This window comes from Mya arenaria, chromosome 2 (assembly GCF_026914265.1).
Source record: "Mya arenaria isolate MELC-2E11 chromosome 2, ASM2691426v1".
Lineage (NCBI taxonomy): Eukaryota > Metazoa > Mollusca > Bivalvia > Myida > Myidae > Mya > Mya arenaria.
The window spans coordinates 32,395,855-32,416,867 of record NC_069123.1 but is presented as its reverse complement, the minus strand read 5'-3'; the positions used below and the strand labels follow the sequence as shown (position 1 = coordinate 32,416,867).

General features: G+C 35.0%; 1 protein-coding gene and 1 long non-coding RNA gene across 2 annotated transcripts; one reads left to right on the top strand and one right to left on the bottom strand.

The window, feature by feature from the left end:
- Positions 1 to 3,824: 3,824 nt before the first annotated feature.
- Positions 3,825 to 6,673, top strand: LOC128203534 (uncharacterized). Its single transcript, XR_008255970.1, has 3 exons — positions 3,825 to 3,937; positions 4,158 to 4,302; positions 6,572 to 6,673. It is a non-coding gene; the product is annotated as an uncharacterized LOC128203534 (long non-coding RNA).
- A 10,694-nt stretch (positions 6,674 to 17,367) lies between these two features.
- On the bottom strand, positions 17,368 to 19,340 carry LOC128214285 (diencephalon/mesencephalon homeobox protein 1-B-like). The gene is made up of 3 exons (XM_052920678.1): positions 19,199 to 19,340; positions 18,373 to 18,548; positions 17,368 to 17,763 (listed from the first exon to the last, which is right to left on the bottom strand). The coding sequence occupies exons 1-3, from the start codon at positions 19,338 to 19,340 to the stop codon at positions 17,368 to 17,370; spliced, it is 714 nt and encodes a 237-aa protein (XP_052776638.1).
- Between the last annotated feature and the right edge of the window lie 1,673 nt (positions 19,341 to 21,013).

Sequence of the window (21,013 nt, the reverse complement as noted above, 5' to 3'; positions counted from 1 at the left end):
GTATAATAGCATACGAGTCAAGATAGCATGTGTGTAATAACATACGAGTCAAGATAGCAGGTGTATAATAGCATTCGAGTCAAGATAGCATGTGTATGATAACATAAGAGTCAATAACATGTGTATAATAACAAACGAGTCGAGATAGCATGTGTATAATAACATAAGAGTCAATAACATGTGTATAATAACATACGAGTCAAGATAGCACGTGTATAATAGCATACGAGTCAAGATAGCATGTGTGTAATAACATACGAGTCAAGATAGCACGTGTATAATAGCATACGAGTCAAGATAGCATGTGTATGATAACATAAGAGTCAATAACATATGTATAATAACATTAGAGTCAATAATATGTATATAATAACATAAGAGTCAATAATATTTATATGATAACATAAGAGTCAATAACAAGTGTATAACAACATAAGAGTCAATGACATGAGTATAATAACATAAAAGTCAATAACAGGTGTATAACAACATAAGAGTCAATAACAGGTGTATAACAACATAAGAGTCAATAACAGGTGTATAACAACATAAGAGTCAATAACAGATGTATAATAACATAAGAGTCAATAATATTTATATAATAACATAAGGAGTCAATAATATGTATATAAAATCATAAGAGTTAATATCAGGTGTATAACAACATAAGAGTCAATAACAGATGTATAATAACATAAGAGACAATAACAGGTGTATAACAACATAAGAGTCAATAACAGGTGTATAACAACATAAGAGTCAATAACAGGTGTATAACAACATAAGAGTCAATAATATTTATATAATAACATAAGGAGTCAATAATATGTATATAATAACATAAGAGTTAATATCAGGTGTATAACAACATAAGAGTCAATAACAGGTGTATAACAACATAAGAGTCAATAACAGGTGTATAATAACATAAGAGTTAATATCAGGTGTATAACAACATAAGAGTCAATAACAGATGTATAATAACATAAGAGTCAATAATATTTATATAATAACATAAGGAGTCAATAATATGTATATAATAACATAAGAGTTAATATCAGGTGTATAACAAGATAAGAGTCAATAACAGATGTATAATAACATAAGAGTCAATAATATTTATATAATAACATAAGGAGTCAATAATATGTATATAATAACATAAGAGTTAATATCAGGTGTATAACAACATAAGAGTCAATAACAGATGTATAATAACATAAGAGTCAATAACAGGTGTATAACAACATAAGAGTCAATGACATGAGTATAATAACATACGAGTCAAGATAGCATGTGTATAATAACATACGAGTCAATAGCATGTGAACAATAACATAAGAGTCAAGATATCATGTGTATAATAACATAATAGTCAATAACAAATGTATAATAACATACGAGTCAAGATAGCATGTGTATAATAACATAAGAGTCAATAACAGGTGTATAATACCATACGAGTCAAGATAGCATGTGTATAACAACATAAGAGTCAATAACAGGTGTACAATAACATACGAGTCAGGATAGCAAGTGTATAATAACATAAGAGTCAATAACATGTGTATAATAACATACGAGTCAAGATAGCACGTGTATAATAGCATACGAGTCAAGGTAGCATGTGTGTAATAACATACGAGTCAAGATAGCACGTTTATAACAGCATACGAGTCAAGATAGCATGTGTATGATAACATAAGAGTCAATAACATATGTATAATAACATAAGAGTCTATAACAGGTGCTAACAGTCAAGATAGCACGTGTAAAATAGCATACGAGTCAAGATAGCATGTGTATGATAACATAAGAGTCAATAACATATGTTTAATAACATAAGAGTCAATAACAGGTGTTAACAGTCAAGATAGCACGTGTAAAATAGCATACGAGTCATGATAGCATGTGTATAATAACATAAGAGTCAATAACAGGTGTACAATAACATATGAGTCAATAACAGGTGTATAATAATATACGAGTCAATAACAGTTGTATAATAACATACGAGTCAATAAAAGGTGTATAATAATATACGAGTCAATAACATGTGTATAATAATATACGAGTCAATAACAGTTGTATAATAACATACGAGTCAATAAAAGGTGTATAATAATATACGAGTCAATAACATGTGTATAATAACATACGAGTCAATAACATGTGTGTAATAATATAAGAGTCAATAACATGTGTATAACAACATAAGAGTCAATAACAGGTAAATAATAACGTACGAGTCAATAACAGGTGTATAATAACATACAATTCAAGATAGCACTTGTATAATAGCATACGAGTCAATAACATAACAGTCAATGTGTATAACAACATACGAGTCAAGATAACATGTGTATAATCACATAAGAGTCTATAACATGTGTATTATAACATAAGAGTCAATAACATGTGTATAATAACATAAGAGTCAATAACATGTGAACAATAACATAAGAGTCAATAACATGTGTATAATAACATAAGAATCCATAGAATGTGTATAATAACATAAGAGTCAATAACATGTGTATAATAACATACGAGTCAATAACATTTATATAATAACATACGAGTCAAGATAGCATGTGTATAATAACATAACAGTCAATGACATGTGTATAATAACATAAGAGTCAATAACATGTGTACAATAACATAAGAGTCAATAACATTTGTATAATAACATAAGAGTCAAGATAGCATGTGTATAATAACATAAGAGTCAATAACATGTGTATAATAACATACGAGTCAATAACATTTATATAATAACATACGAGTCAAGATAGCATGTGTATAATAACATAACAGTCAATGACATGTGTATAATAACATAAGAGTCAATAACATTTGTATAATAACATAAGAGTCAAGATAGCATGTGTATAATAACATAAGAGTCAATAACATGTGTATAATAACATACGAGTCAATAACATTTATATAATAACATACGAGTCAAGATAGCATGTGTATAATAACATAACAGTCAATGACATGTGTATAATAACATAAGAGTCAATAACATTTGTATAATAACATAAGAGTCAAGATAGCATGTGTATAATAACATAAGAGTCAATAACATGTGTATAATAACATACGAGTCAGTAACATGTGTATAATAACATAAGAGTCAATAACATGTGTATAATAACATAAGAGTCAATAACATGTGTATAATAACATAAGAGTCAATAACATGTGTATAATAACATACGAGTCAAGATAGCATATGTATAATAACATAACAGTCAATGACATGTGTATAATAACATAAGAGTCCATAGAATGTGTATAATAACATAAGAGTCCATAGAATGTGTATAATAACATAAGAGTCAATAGCATGTGTATAATAACATAAGAGTCTATAGCATGTGTATAATAACATTTCCCGAAATACATATCTGGGAGGACAATCCGCCACGAGCTTTATATCTATGTTAACATCATTTCTATTCTTGCAGTCTATTATTTCGTCCAAATTATATATATCTTTGTTTTTTCTGAGTGCAATGATTTCATCCCATTTCACCACAATGATCTATTTTTCAATTACTAATGCTGAATAATGCACCTTGATTATCAGAAAAAAACTGGATCGTTGCTTTAATATGGTTCTCCTACTGATGATTTTGGTCGTATGTAAGTATATAGGTTAAGGTGAACCGGGTGTCTATGTAATCGTTTGCTGTGAGATGATGCGGTTACTATAGTGCGATATTTTATCAGCAGATTCCGATGTTGACCCGTACCTATTGCGCGACTACAGCATAGTTCCGTTGTCTTAGAATGTCGTTACGTGGTATCATATGCTTACTATCGCGAGATTGTTTTCTTGATGAAGTTCTGAACTTGGACGGGTTTTTTTAAAAGAGGATATTTCCACTTAGTGTGTCTCTTTTATTCACGAACGCTGTTGAAGGTATGTTGATATTAGTTTACTTTCTTCAAAAACTTCATGAACAATGATTTTGGTAACTGCCATGTTGTACTTAACCATATATTGCAAAAATAGTTTCCTGTTTATTTGTGGTAAATTAAAACGTTTTGAATGCCTTCTTTAAGTACGCGTTTTATCCATTTGAAAATGTACGGGCTACAAACGTTTCCCGACGTCATTTTTGTATCTTTATTTTTTACAGAACAATGGACAAACTTTTTGTGTTACTGATCCTCACCCCCGCGGTTTTAGGGGTGAAAAACTGCTGCTTCCCCTCACAGTTCGAGTGTGTGGAAGGGCTTGTTACCGGAAGCGCTGATGACGAGGGCCATACGTCTGTTACAACGGTGCGTGGTATTATATTCTTCAGCCTAGATAATCAGTGGGTGCATACCACGTGATAAATTGCGTCATAAATGCTACGTCGGAAGGCAATATTTTGATTTGAAAAAAAAAACTTTAAACAAAGATAACTTCACTATTTCTTCACCATTTTAAATGAAACATAGCGCAGTCTACGCAGGTTACAGAGCCCCACCTTCGGTCTTTTACCGGAGTTTGATTGAGAGTTAAGTTCTATAAACACTTCGACAAACCTTTTCACAATACGGCCGTCTGACGTAGCACTGTCAAAACATGATTTTGGAAACAGGTTTGTCGAAGTGTTTGATGAAACTAATGACTTTATCAAATTTCGGTAACAAAACAAATGCGGGGCCCTTTAAGAGGAATAGACTGCCCTTTGGTTCATTTAAAATGGTGTTGTACAAGAAAAGTTATCTTTGATTTAAGTCTTCATTGTTGCCTTCCGACGTAGCATATATGACGTAATTTATCACGTGGTATACACACACTGATCGTGACAATTAGTGGTGGATCCATGGTTAAGTGCACTGACACCGGGTTTTCAAACTCAATCATTTGTTTTTTAAAAATCCAAAAAATTCTTATAATTCCAAACTAAATATAATGATACTAAAAATGTAAAAAAAATCTAACTTAATCTATTTAAAAAATATATGCACTTTGTACTGTAAATATATATGATTGAGTTTGAAAATCTGGTGCCAGTGGTCTAGCGACACTATTGACTATCAATCCAGGAGTCACATATCCCGTCTCACGACACAAAAAATACTAACTTTATTCCGGGAGGGACGTTAAATGGGGATCCCGTGCTATACACGTGTGACCTTAAAGGGACTGTACACCAGATTGGCACCCAAAAAAGTTTTTTTCTGTAACGAATCTCAGGACAATTATTTAATAAAATGTTTTACTCTTTGATATCATAATTGTAAAAAAATACCAAAATGTAAAAAAAAAAATCGAATCGGAGGCCGGGTTCGAACCGGTGTCGCCAAAATTGCAGCCCAGTGTTGTATCCACTGTGCTACGAAGGCTTACTCTAAACGACTGAAATATTTAAGCTATATACCTAACTTGGTAATATCACGTGATAACATCGACTAGCCAATCACGCATAAGGAATGAATTCTACTAGGTTGACATACCTAGTAATCTTTTTTAATGGAAAAATACGAAAAAACTGCGAAAAAATAAATTAATTGAAAACTATGTGCTACTTTAGTTAGTAAGTTTCAATGCATTGTATACATCGATACCAAGTTTATGTCAGTTTTCGACATTTTTTTGTTTTGTTTGCTATTTCATCATACGGAGTACAACCCCTTTAAAGAACCAGGGTAGCTCTAACCAGGGTTACATTCTGTCTGTGCACTATGCTCCGAAATCTCAAAATGACTAACAATCTGGTCGGAGTTCTCTCCGAAATGGGCAAGGCCCGAGTGCACGTATAAATAAGCTTACACTCCACCACCTGGTAATGATATCATAACACGTGCATGTACCGCCTAAAAGCCTAGTTTATTTAAAAGTTAGATGACATGAATTAAATTCTTAATGATTAAGAATAGGCGGAGTGAGCGTAAGGAACGAGCCCTTCTGAATTATTAAGATATTACTTCAGACCATCTAACTGATTTAGAATACAAACTTATTGGCTGATACATTGTCAACGCAAAATCTGACACAGGCAGTGAGTATCAGATGATTGACAGTAGGTGGACCTTTAAACACCAGCTAAATGTGACATTCCTAATGCATAAGTCTATAACTTCATGATTGTCTATCTGCTATGTTATTGCCTTAAAGGCCTAGCTTAAGGAATGTTTGGCATAATAATCCCCTGCTGTGCATCTCCTGCTATTTGCACTGGTGTCACAGTAGGGGCCAATTTCCTGTGTATTCGTTTGTTTGGCCCAGGGCCATTTAGAGTCCATTTTTTATAATAAAACAACCCAAACTACACAGCAGGATACTCAGATTGACAACATTTTTATTTTTTGTCATTGAATGGGCCAATGTATGCGAAAATGACTGCTGACAAAAGACAGATGGCATATTTTTTTTATTTTCAAGTTTAATAATTTATGTTTTATGCATTTTTCTTAAACCGTTAGTAACGCGTTTAGCCATAACACATTAATTTTCGTACGGAAATATGTGAGAGTGCAGCTTTAAGAGCTTATTACAAGACATTGTTTACAAATCTTAAAGAGCATCAACATTAAAAAATCTCTCTCCTATCCACAGGGTAACCTTCAACTTTCGTACGATGCGAGTGGGAGAAGGATTTATGTTCTTGAACAACTGCAAACAGGAAACATCACGGAGACATATACACTTATTCAGCTCTATAATGAGGTAATTACAACTATTCCCCCCTGACTTGGGTCGGCAGTGGCGTAGCCAGCCCTCTTTTCATGTAGATTCATAATTGTGGTAGGGAGATCCGGGAGCATGCCCCCTCGGAAACTTTTGAAAACCATGGTGCAATCTAGTGCATTATGGGCGTTCTGTGGTGCTTTATTTAGTACTGGAAAAGGACAGTTTTATGATTATGTAGTCAAGTACGCCTACTGCAACTTCGCCACTTTTGTTGTTGTCATTTTTGTCAGAATCATGAGGATTCAGCCGCATACTCGCGTATAGGCAGCTACGCGCTTGGTCTGATAAGCGTTTAGATTCTTTCCAGCTATTTCTGTTACTAACCAGATATTCGGTGACTCGTTGCCAACCTTAACATATTTCAAATCTGACCTTATATTTACTCATATTATCCTTTTGATTAGTTACAATTAAACTGAACTCCTATGTTGTGCAATGCAGTTTGAACACGTGTAGTAAAAGCACCATGGACTACTTTTCAGAACATGCAGTATATTATTCATAACGGAACGTGCACAGGCGGTAAACTTGGCTCTTGGGAGAACAGGAACTGCATACCAGGTACTTAATTAAGACAGGTTTTATCAACTATTCGCTCGTTTTGGCTGTATTTTGCTCGTTTGTTTTTCATTTTTTGTTTAAAAATAAATGATTACATATGATGCAATTCCAAACTCCAGGGATTAGCCCATTATCCGAGAATCCTATTTTGATAAAACACAGACAACATACATCAATTAAGTTGTTTCCCTACTTAAGTCATTTTTCTAAGTTAAGTATCTTATTGATCATTTGATATAATAAATTAAAAAAGTGTCATTTTTATTGATGTTACTGAACAAACATAATTTTATTCGAATTTCTCATAAACTTTTCTTTTTATTTGACTATGAACTTTTAAAGAAATCCATTTAAGTTAAGAAATGACATAAGATGTGGTAGGAAAACTGAACTTGACCTATTTATGGAATGAATAGCCTAATTGATTATCGAGGTATGAACGCAGTTGGGCAGGTTGAAGTGTGTGGAGTGGACTCTACGCGTACTATAACCAGCCCAAATGCGTTCAAATCATCGATTTTCCAGAATTGTTAAAAAACTTATTTAAGAACACCTTACAGGTATTCTTTCTCACCCATTTTGTTAAAAGAACAACCCGACCGGTTAACACATTTTATTGACAAAAAATAGTCCCGAAAAAAAATCACGTTTGAACGTAAATTTTGAAAGCTAATGACAGCAATTCATTTAAAACATCATAAATTAATACTTTTCAACATGTTGAATCAAGGTTTCCATGGCCTGCTGTCAATACAAACAATAACAAGATAATAGTACGCTAGTTATGTTAATACGCGATGACTCGCGATCCGAACCTATCCAAAGATGTTGCGTTCATCGGAAAATATTTGCAATTGCCGAAAGGCCGTACATTTCAGGAATGGAAGTTGAGATGTAAATTTACTATATTGCATGTAGCTAAACGAAATCTCCCTCTTCCAGATTGTACTGAACTTTCACTTTTAAAACAGACAATGCGACAGCAGGGACAAACTTTATAATCGGACACCAGCAATCAGCTTTGGTCACCCCTTATATGTGGAACCTGGCAGACGGAACTTCCCTAACCATGACTGTTACAGACAATTGCACACCCCTTTCTGAACTCACGTATGGCACAAGGGAAGGCAGTAAGTGAAACTATTGTGCATTTATTTGACAACGACTGTGAAACACGTTGCAATAGCATTATACTCGCATATGTGTTGTGCGTATATTTCATGACGTCACCGGACCATCCATTTGGGCGTCTGTTCCAGGGGAGGTAAGGCTGCGTAGTACACAGGCACGATTTCACACGGTACACCTAATTATCGTCCCTCCTGGAAGATTATGATAATTATGTTGTTTAGTGTGTATGCTGGGATTGAACCGAAAACCCCTGGCTTCAACTATTATACCATTAGACCTCGGACCCACCATCATGCCAGATCTTTACATTCATGATTGTGGTCTTGTTACACACACACGCACGCACGCAAGCACACACGCGCACGCACGCACGCACGCACGCACGCACGCACACACACACACACACACACACCGGTCTTAAATGTATCGATATATATAGAGTAGTAACGGTTTGTCTTATGTTAAACAGATTGCATTATTAATCAAAAAATACTCCTAAAACTTGTCAAACCACTCTTTCCTTTAATTCGCCTCAATGTTTGTCTTTATAATATCTTAGACCATACTCATTTATTCACTAATCAACTTCTACTTTTCATGTCTAGCAAAAAAAAAACAACAGGAATCACTTGTTAAAATATTAACATGTATATTTGTTACAAAGCGAATTTGTGTTACGCAATTTCGAAAACGCAGAAAGTCAAATATGAAATACATTTAGACACATACATGTATTTTGCCTGAAAATATATGCTTTTGTTGACAGTAAACTACGTTTTTGGTCTTTCAGCTTCATTTTTGTCCGGTGTGGATTTCAAAAACATCAATCTTGGTATCAAGGACCCAACTGTGTTCGTGGTGCCGGACATCTGCAAACAACAGGCCTTGGTGCGTATACTTTGTATTCCGATGTTCATATAAGTAGCGATGTTCCGATGATCGATTTGAATCGAAAAATGATTTGATGGGCCTGAAATTGGCGGTAAACCATCGTTTTTGGTCATAATCGATCATCGATATGACCGGCGAGCTATTTTTTTCTTTCCTCTCTTTATTTGCGTTCGGTTAGTTTCCGCCAATTTACACCTTTGAGTTCATTTATTTATTCGGAAGTGATTGTCGTTAACAATATGAACGAATACAACAACAACGCTTAATAACTTCAGACATACACATAATATAAGCATAAATAAACAAGAATAAAATCACAATAAATGTTTTGTCAGAAACCGATCCTTCTATCGATAGTCGGTTTCTTGAGTGGAATCGATAATCGATAGTCGAATAAATAGTCGAATAAATAAATAAAAAAATGTGATCTGATCTTTTGTCAGCAGTCTTATGTCACCGGTTGTCAAACATTTACGCAAAAATTGGCTTATTCCGTCACATTTTATCAAGTTGTCATATCGGTCAATCTGTGAGAGTGCAGCTTTAAAGGCACTCAAATCAAGGCCATACAATCACCAGCCAAGAGACACTGCCCTACAAGACAATATATATTTTACAACTGCCTTAAGCTATGTATTTGGTATTTTGGACATGTGCCACCGGGCGTTCATGTATATGTTAGAGACTACAGAAAAAGAGAGGGCATATCTCTGCCGCAGGCCGGGGTAGCCCGCAATGTTTTCTTTTCGTCGACGAAATTGGACTCAAAATTATTTGGTGTTTGTTGGAGCATTCGTCAGAATCGATCTAAAAAATAAATAAAAAATAAGCAGAACATTTGAAAAAAATCCTCGATTATCATATGCCCACACAAAATTGCAAACAACAAAATTTGTTAACGTGATTTAAAAAAAAAAATATTCTCATATAATTAGATAAAATATCTACTGCTAAAATAGTTGTCTTTAGTCTTGTTAGCAATACTGTGTAACAAAAGTGTATCCATTAAACTTACAGAGTAGTAAAGATTTGAAAGTTAACAATGACGACGTTAACAACATTGTTAACTCTAACAAAGTTCTGAACATCTGAACTATATCGGTCCGTTATTTATATCGAGCAATCCGATTAGCTTAATCATTCTTAGATCCAATTTAGAAAAGTATTGGATAACATAATTGTCTGTATAGGTCCGTTATTTATATCGAGCAATCCGATTAGCTACATCGTTCTTAGATCAAATTAATAACAGTGTTGAATACCACCCCATGTCTCGTTCTTCTATTTCAGGGGCAGACAATTTACCGGAGGAGAAGAAGTCATCTTTATTGAAAGAATTGAGTGTCGTGTACCCGTATGCGTTTGTTCAAGGTGTAATCTTAGTTACAATAAAACTTTTTTTTTAAATAATAAACTAGAAGACAAATAAAGGCTTGTTGTGTATTCATATCACATTGCAGCTGTGATAGAGCTCTCTAACTGACAAAAACGATTTTGGACAACAACCTGGTAACTTGTACTAGAATTATATTTTATTTCAGTCCCATTTGTGAACAATATAATACATGTACATATCTACACAATAAACGTAAAGCACATCGACATTCTTTAAAATAATTACAAGAAATATTTAGAACAGGTTTATGGCACGTACATTGTCTTGATTAAACTAAAACAGGAGACGTAAATGCATTTATTTACTCCAAATGTAAATTTATAAATAATTAAAAGAAAACTGTTATTGAATTCAACAGGTGAAAACAAGCTCGTTACTAATGCACCAGTCAATTGTACCCCCCCCCCCGGTTCGGGGGTATACCGGGGACAGCAGGGGGAAATGGGTCGTGTTTTACCTTTTAGGTGGCCCCGCTGTGCCGAGTGAGGGCGGTGTTTTGTTTTCACGCCGAAAATAGTGGGAAATGGGCCGTAACAATGGGGTCCTAGGGGTGCGGGGGCATATGGCGGGGATTTTACCAGCAGTGTGTCCCCCGCAGGAATTTTACCCGGGATTGGCTGTACCGAAAGTCAAAGCCCCCGCTATTTCCTGGACTTGAGGGGCCGTGGTTATATTACAATTGACTGGAGCATTATACTGTTAGTGGAGTGAAAGATAACGGAACGATTCTCGATTATCTAAGACAAAAAAATGTTACCGCCTAAAGTCCTTTAATCTCATTGAACAGGCCCATCAGGTGGATTCAAAGTCCCTGCTTAGTTCACGATAATATCTTAACGTTTCATTGTGAAGGCGGGCCAATTTTGCGAACATGCCCAAAACGGGTAAGACTTATGGTGTGCACCACGAAAGCGATATTAATATTCTTTGCATAATATAATGTATTTTATCGGACCAAACAGTCAAATCACCGTCAATCCCGCGAATTTAAGTGGTTCATCTATGACCTATACAAATGCCAACACAATTGTTATGCGATGTTTTGATTCAATATTAAATCCTGTATAACCATCCTTCGGTTATACATATTACATGTTTTATTGCAAAATAAAATAAAATATTTTATGTACTATTACGATCAATCCTTAAACTAATGTCAATGTAGTACGTCATTGGAAATGGATTTAAATAAAGTACATATTTTCGAAATATAATACGTCATAATGTACATACAAATCGACAGTATGTTTTGTGTTTTTTTGGGGGTCACGGATGTAATAGCAAATAAAATGTCGTAGGTACAGGGTGCAGTTGACAAAGAAGTTTCAGATTTCTGTTTTAATATTCAACAAGTCGACATCATACCAGATGTAATCAGTTTATCCCGCTTTTTGGACATAAGCTTAGCAAATAAATTATGTATGTGTAAATATGGAAAATTATTTTGAATGAATTAGAAAATATCTACGGCTAACTTTCTGCTTTTATTTAAACTACAAATGTACTAAAGTCATATACAAGTAGCTGATACAGCGTTGCATTTTAAATGTACGTATTACATGTATATAACTATATTAAGCATGTTTTTGTTATCCGAATTACGGCAACGAATAAATGTAAAATCGTATACAAATCCTTACGGCAAATACGACTTGTATATTACAGTTGGAAACAATCAAATGCATAAAGGCCAACATCAAAAGTGATATTATTTCCTATATTTTATTTTTAATTTTCGTTCGTTCATGCAGTTAGTACGAGCGCACACACACACACGCACACACGCACGCACGCACGCGCGCACACACACACACTCACACGCGCACACACACCACCACCACCTAAAATCGTCCAAGTTTACTTTTTATTTTTCAATAAAGGAGAAAAAATACGCAAAAAATGCACCATTTTAGAGTAGAAATTGTTAAAATTGTCTAGGCGCCGTCGGATACACCCGATAAACACTACGCTATCCTTCTTTGTGTATGAAGTGAAACGGAAAAAAGTACCGTAGTTGCCGATGATGATTTCAAGGCGGGAGTGGGGCGAGTAGCCCCCCCCCCCACCCCGGCATACACTTTCAACCAATATATTTATTTCGGTTCTAAGTAGGAGGGGGGGAGCAAGTCAAAAGGTTACCCTTTCTAACTTACCCCTCCCCACCCCAATTTCAAATACTGGATCCGCCCCTGGAGCGTTCGCACTGCATGAACGCACCAGAAATAAGATTCAAACTTTATGATTTTTAACATATTTCCATTTTTTGTTGTCTTGCGTTTGTCTAGAATATTATCGAGATTTTTAAATTCGTGTTTTAAATATGCATTGCACAGGTCCCTCTTGCGAAACTTCGGCTACAGAGGTCGCGAGAGGTTGACCGGTTCATGCAAAATGAACGCATTTTGTAGACTTGAGCTTTAGCTCAAGTCTTTTGTATTAGACCACAAAATATCACCTGAGTCCATGTGGAGTTCAACATCATATTCGAAAGTATCAGATTTCAATGAAAATCAGACTGTTAAACATACCTGGAACATATTTGTTTTACAAAATAAATTCATGTAAGAATATGAACGATTTTGCGTTTATTAGCAGTTAAACAATCGCATAAAACGCGGATATGAAAGGGAGCTCTCCTATAAACTGGAAAATTCCTTGCAGTTCTGGGTTTGACCTCAATGAGCAATATGGCATAATAGTTCTATAAATAATACACCACAGGGGAGGGAATTCAGATATACAATACATTATTGACTCAGTGCGGTTTACTCCCTTATCCATGCACTGCTCTTTCAGTGAACTTAGTTAAATGGTCGAAATATACCAAGTAACATTGCAGGTTATATGGAAGAGCATATATCCTTTATCATTATCAATTAAAATATACCTCAGATTTTGCAAACTCGTATTGGCGTTCATACTCCAACTTCTTGGGTAACTTGGTTATTTTCCTCCGTATTGCTATGTATTTGCGCAGAAGTTAAAAATATCAACCCCTGCGCATGCAAGTCGTAAGCTTATGAACAAGGTAATGATTCTTATTTCCATAAAGTACTGTTATGGATAATTGGTCTAAGTATATACATTTGTAAATAATTTCTTATACTCCCTTTGTTTAAGCTATGATCGGAATTGAAATAGTTTTTTGTATACTACAATTGTGCTCATGTTCTCTTAAAATTGTTGATTGGAACAATATAATTATATACTAGTATACAAGTTTAGTTTCTTGCTCTGGTGTACGTTTTATTCTGCTGCCAACGGAATACACCGAATCTGGTGAGTGGGTTCTTTTTGTGAGTTGGTGGTGAGCCAGTGAGTCAGTGAACGGGCGGGAAGGTTGTGTCGGTAGATTGGATGAGTAGACAGATAGGCTTGAGAGCGAGTGAGCGAGTGTCATGCTATTTTGATTTGTTTTTAATATCACATAGATGGAATCATCGCTCAAGCCATTCAGCACTATCAGTGCTTTGATTATCTGCAGAAATTCAAGTGCTTATGTAAATCAATCGTGTTGTATGGCTCGTTTTTCGAAACTATTATACGTAAACCGCTTCCATAGCCTATTTGTTATTGCGCCCGTCTACGGAGCGTAGGCCGAAGGTTTAAAGTGACACATTTATTCAAAATCAATACATACACATGTATAACAAACATACGTTTTGAGTGATAAACCTTTAACTACTTACTAAATAATGCATTTATGGAAAATATTAATACTGATAACAAGTTTATAACCGTGTATTTTATAGCTGAAAACGCAAAAATATTAAATGATTGGTGAATGCTAAAATATTTACTGTGATTTACTATCGTCTCATAAGGTAGAAATAGCGTGTTTTCTGCACCTTTCTTTCAAATTAAACGCAGTATACTTCATAAAAACCATTGTTGTCGACATTTATTAATCCATTTAGGTAAATTAAAGCAAATGTATTAAATATGGTAAATCTTATTTAGGAGTAATAGTGCATCTTTAAACTACACTTGACCCGTTTGCTGACCAATCATCTATTTAAATAAAAGCGTTGAAAGGCTGGAGACACGACAAGCGTGAAGTTTTTTACAGTTCTGTTCACTGGCATTAAAAATCGAATCCAAAATTATTTAGAGTGACCCAAACTGAAACGCTTGAGTGCCCGTCATTGCCTAAGAATAGGTCTAGTATATTAATGAAATTTTATACAATTAGCTAGTTTCATAACAGTAACTGTTAAACCTATACTGTATGTATTAGGATATATGAGCATTGCTTTCATATCCCAAGTGTATTGCTAGTGTAAAGTTAATTAAATATTTGTTAATTATTTCATAACGATGTCAAAGACTGATAATTCCCAAGTGTAAGCCAATATATTATTAAGTAAAAATTATTTTCATGAGCTGGTAGTTTTGTTACAAAATAGCCCCTGTTCCGCATTTTCCGAAAGACACGAATGACTTGCTTCCCTTGGCGTTGCTATACGCTGCAGTTGCTTCCCTTGGTACTGGCTTTCGGTTTTCAATAAGAAGATGACGATGAAACGGGAGCTAGTCAATCGATGTATTAACTTCCGGTTCCGCGCAATTCAGACAATTTAATAAAAAAGATAGATTTTCCGAGGTTTTCCGTTCCCTAACATGGTTTTGGGATTCAAATAACGAGTAAAACATATCGATTCTGATTAATTAATCGAAAATTTCAAATGATGCTTGTAAATTGAAAGTTAACACAATGAAATAGAAACGAATCATGATGTTCAACCACCACGTTTACAAAACTGAACTGAAGACTGAAGTCTGAATCTATGAAAAATGAAGTGAACCAGTACCAATATGTATACAATGCAAGGGCGGTTCCAGAATTGCAATTGGCGCATAAGTACCCCTTTACCCCACCACCAAATTGGCAAGAGCTTGGCCTTTGACTAATCCACTCCTATCACCAGACATAATGTTGTTGTTGGGTGACCAAGAAAGAATTAAAGAATTTAACTGCCTGCCATCAAAAATTGAGGTACTTATATTTTCCTAAAAAACTCCCAGTGTATGACGTCACTTCCTTTCTAAGATTGTTTTGTGATGAAGGCGTAACACCGGTACACTCAGACATATCTGTATGATTCTTTTTATACATTATCAGGAATATGATTGCTATCTTGTTTCAACGCATGTTTGTAAGGTTTCTTCAATCTAAAACACCAATTCAGCATCGAGATTTTTTTACATTCATTGTTTAAACACTTTTTTAATTATAAAGATTTATTCAACTCATACTAAACTATTCCGAAAAATATTCGGAAGCATATGTTTAAAGCATTAGAACAATAAAATAAAATTAGATAATAAAAACAATCAATGAAAAGATATTCTATAATGGTAGAGCTGTATTTAGCGTGTGTCCTTTGTGTTGTGAACGCCGATGAAAATAGGTCCCTCGATGGTTGCTGCTCGAGGGCATAATTGCATCACAGTTATCTCCCCTGCTTTGAATCTCTGGGAAAAAAGAATTTAATTGTATTTAGAAATGCTATAACTATATGAAAACCGCTTACTCCCAAGCGAAAAACTGTCGAAACACACTGTTATTGGTTTTAAAGTTTTGCCATTCAAACTCAATCAGTTTAATGATACCAGCATTGTCGACGACACTCTAATAATAAATAAAACGAATATCGGAAACCCCCACCAAAATATCCAAAAAGATAATAGATGAGTAAGTACATTTAAGTAAATGTAATACACCAGTCTATTGTAACCACGCCCCCAGCTCTGGGGAATAGCGGGGACTTTGACTTTCAGTCCAACCAACCCCGAGTAAAATCCCCGCCCTGTGGGGACGAACAGATGGTAAAATCCACGCCAAATGCCCCCGCACCCCAGAGACCCTAGGTGAGGCCCATTCCCCGCTATATTTTGCGCGAAGGCAAAACCACCGCATTCACCCGGCACTGCGGGGCCACCTAAAAGGTAAAAACTCGGCCCAGTTCCCCGGCTATCCCCGGTATACCCCCGGACCTGGGGGGGGGGGGGGCGTGTTTACAATTGACTGGTGCATAAAGTGTGTTGGCGGTTTTGATAGTAGCCAAAAATATGTGTGGTTAGAGTTGCATCTTGTCCAAATACAGGCAGGATGCGTAGGGGTTTTATATTGTTATAAGGCTTCATGTAATAAAAACATTATTGTCATCATTTGGGAATGGCGTTAAAGCTGCACTCTCACAGATTGAATGTTTTGACAACTTTTTTTTATTTTTTTGTCTTGGAACGAGCCATTTTTTTCGAAAATCCATTGAAACCAGTAATATAAGACTGCTGACAAAAAATAGATCGCAAATTTTATATTTAAGCCAAAAAATTGATGTTTAATGCAGTTTTTCTTAAACCGTTAGTAACGGTTTAAGCCATAAAACATTAATTTTCGGACGAAAAAATGTAAATCTACGATCTGATTTTTTGTCAGCAATCTTCTTTCATTGGTTTTCAGATATCTACGCAAAAATTTGCTCTTTCCAAGAAAAAAATAATAAAAAAGCGGTAAAATTGGTATATCTGTGAGAGTGCAGCTTTAAAGTAATCATAACTGTAAAGCTTTTTAAATGACATTTAAAAGTACACACACGCACTGTATTTTTTATTTATTATTATGATTATTATTATTATTTGTTTTACTGACCGACTATAAAAACGGTTGGGTCGGTGCCTATTTCTTAGGAAGAGCCGTGTTATCTGAACCAGGAGTACTTTTAAGGCCAAAGGCAATCCCTTTGTGGTTTGGGATAAAATAATCGATCAATAAGAATACCACCTTACCATGATTACAAGGTGTGTTGTCTAATTCCTCGCAGCTGGTTTCCGAGTGTCCATCTACATCAACATTCTCATCCTCTGTTGTAATTTCAGTACTCGCCGCCCCCGGTTCATCTCGTCCCACTGTTTCCCTATCTTGCCCAAAGTCAGGACAAGTTGCCTCGTTGTCATCGTGGCACGCGCTTGTACTACTGCTACTGCTGGTGCTTGTTGACGAAACGCCTGTGGCGTTTGTTGCCGGAAGCTTGTTCCTTTTACGGAACTTGGCTCGCCTGTTTTTGAACCACACCTGCGAATTCAAAGCAAACTCATTAACATAACGAAACAGACAATGTATTTATGCACCAGTCAATTGTGCCCCCAACTGTCTTATGATGAATTGTATAAGTTAGACATTCCGTACTTACACGTGCTGTACTTTTAGACAATAAGGCACGATTCTGTCAAGTATGAAATATGGAAATGAAGATTTAATTTCTATCCAAAGTAATAGTAAGACGACATGAAGAAATATTTTAATGATTAAAAATTTGCGGAGTGAGCGAAGCGAAAGAGCCTTTCTTAATCATAAAAAATATTACTTCAGGGCATCTAACTGTCTTGGAATACAACCTTATTGGCTGACACATTGTGAACGCAAAATCTGACGTAGGGATTGTGTATTCATTTGGATGAGTGGCAGTAGGCGGACCTTAGCACACCCGCGAAAGTTCAAATTCTTATGATTAAACCTAGTACTAAATGATTGCCTATATCTGCAACTTCATTTGCTGAAATGAAGGCTGTATTCTAATATTATGTTCACATTTATCCAAGAGAAACATTGCCTGATAGAAAATGCCTCCGACCTGAATTTGTTTGAATTCAAACTGTATTGTCCTTTCTCTATGTAACTTACCTGTATCCTTGCCTCTGGAAGGTTGGTCACCATGGCCAGCCTCTCTCTCATAACCACATCCGGGTAGTGAGTCTTGGAGAACGTCTTCTCCAGCGCCGCCAGCTGTTGGTTCGTGAATGCCGTGCGGCTACGTCGCTGCTTCCGGTGTGGACCGTAACGTGCCTCGAATATCATATCTACAATTCCAACATATTTTATTTATTAATAAAACTAATAATTAATAAAATCACATGCGGCATTTTGTGTTGTCGGAGGTCAGCATTTGTGGTCAGTTTCAGAATTCGGACACTATTAATGGTTTTAAGTTGAAATCTGGTTAAATGTCGAAATTAAGTGTCTCGCAATGCAATCCTGGAAACTCAGCTTACATAATTGTTTAATGTTTTTTGAGCTTGATTAATTTTTAATTCAATATGCACCATTTGTGATTTTCTTTGCATATTTAGGCTTGATCTAGGTAAAGAAAAGTTTAGTTTCATATACAATTTATTGATAGACCTTGACGCCGTACAAATCATTGCCAACGATGGGGGTTTATCAGGGGTCTTGAAAGCTCCTTTAGATTTATATAGGGAACATTCAGTCAAATTTCTCCAAAGTTTGATTCAATCAGCATTTCTAAAACTAATTATTTTTGTTATGATTCCTTTATTTATAACGTAGTACTTTTTAAGGATTTTGTTGGTAACCCCATCTTACATTTAACAATAGGAACTAAATAGGAACAATAGGAACTAAAATGATTTTTTAAAGTCATTTAAAATCATTTAATGGCTAAGGCACCAATGGCCCATGAAGACGAATGGCTCTAACGATAAAGTTTTACCTGCCAGTCTCTCTGCAAGAGTAAACGGGTGCAGAGGTGCCGGAAGCCCGTGGGGGTAGGGGGCGGGGACGTGGCGGGTCATGTACATCTGGGGTGGTAGAAATGTGGGTGGTGGTGGGACGCCCAGCATCCTCGGGCTCATTGTGTAGGGCGACGGCAATCCTTCGTAATGTTGCATGGTGTTTGTTTGTTCGGAACTCTAAAATGTAAATGTTGATATTGAATACAAACATAAAAAAGTAAGGAAACATACCACACGTCCTCTATGAAATGCTGTCGCATTTTAACGTGATATCCTAATATAAGATATGTCGTATGTTGCAATTTACATTGTCTCCTAATATGAGATATGTCGTATGTTGCAATTTACATTAATTCCTAATATAAGATATGTCGTATGTTGCGATCTACATTGTCTCCTAATATAAGATATGTCGTAGGTTGTGATTTGCATTGTCTCCTAATATGGGATATGTCGTATGTTGCAATTTACATTAATTCCTAATATAAGATATGTCGTATGTTGCTATCTACATTGTCTCCTAATATAAGTTATGTCGTATGTTGTGATTTACATTGTCTCCTAATATAAGATATGTCGTATGTTGCAATTTACATTAATTCCTAATATAAGATATGTCGTATGTTGCGATCTACATTGTCTCCTAATATAAGATATGTCTTATGTTGCTATTTACATAAATTCCTAATATAAGATATGTCGTATGTTGCGATCTATATTGTCTCCTAATATAAGATATGTCGTATGTTGTGATTTACATTGTCTCCTAATATAAGATATATCGTATGTTGCAATTTACATTGTCTCCCAATATAAGATATGTCGTATGTTGCATTTTACATTGTCACCTAATATAAGATATGTCGTATGTTGCAATTTACATTTTCTCCTTATATTAGATATGTCGTATGTTGCAATTTACATTATCTCCTAATATAAGATATGTCGTATGTTGCTATTTACATTATATCCTAATATAAGATATGTCGTGTGTTGCAATTTACATTGTCTCCTAATATGAGATATGTCGTATGTTGCAATTTACATTTTCTCCTTATATAAGATATGTCGTATGTTGAAATTTACATTATCTCCTAATATAAGATATGTCGTATGTTGCTATTTACATTATATCCTAATATAAGATGTGTCGTGTGTTGCAATTTACATTGTCTCCTAATATGAGATATGTCGTATGTTGCAATATAAGATATAACGTATGTTGCGATTTACTTTGTCCCTTAATATAAGATATGTCGTATGTTTTGGTTTACGTTATCTCCTAATATAAGATATGTCGTATGTTGCAATTTACATTATCTCCTTATATAAGATATGTCGTATGTTGCAATTTACATTATCTCCTAATATAAGATATGTCGTTTGTTGCTTTTTAGATTATCTCCTAATATAAGATATGTCGTATGTTGCCTATGACACATTTTTGGATGTTGCATTAGTATATTTCTACGATATTTCCTTATATAAGTTACGTCGTATGTTGCAATTGGCACTCTCTCGGATGTAACGTTGGTAATTTTCTACCATATTTCGTATTATAAGATATGCCGGATGTTGCAACTGGCACATGTTTAACTCCTAATGTCAGATATGTCGTTTGTTGCAATTGGCTTAATGTCGATTGTTGCGTTGGTATATTTTTACGATCTTATATAAGATAGGTTGATGCATTTGTTTTGTTTTATTTTTAATGCATTTGATGTTTAACTCGTTTGACTTAAATGAATAAAACCAAAAAAAATGCGCATGAATAAGGTGCAGATTAAAAATAT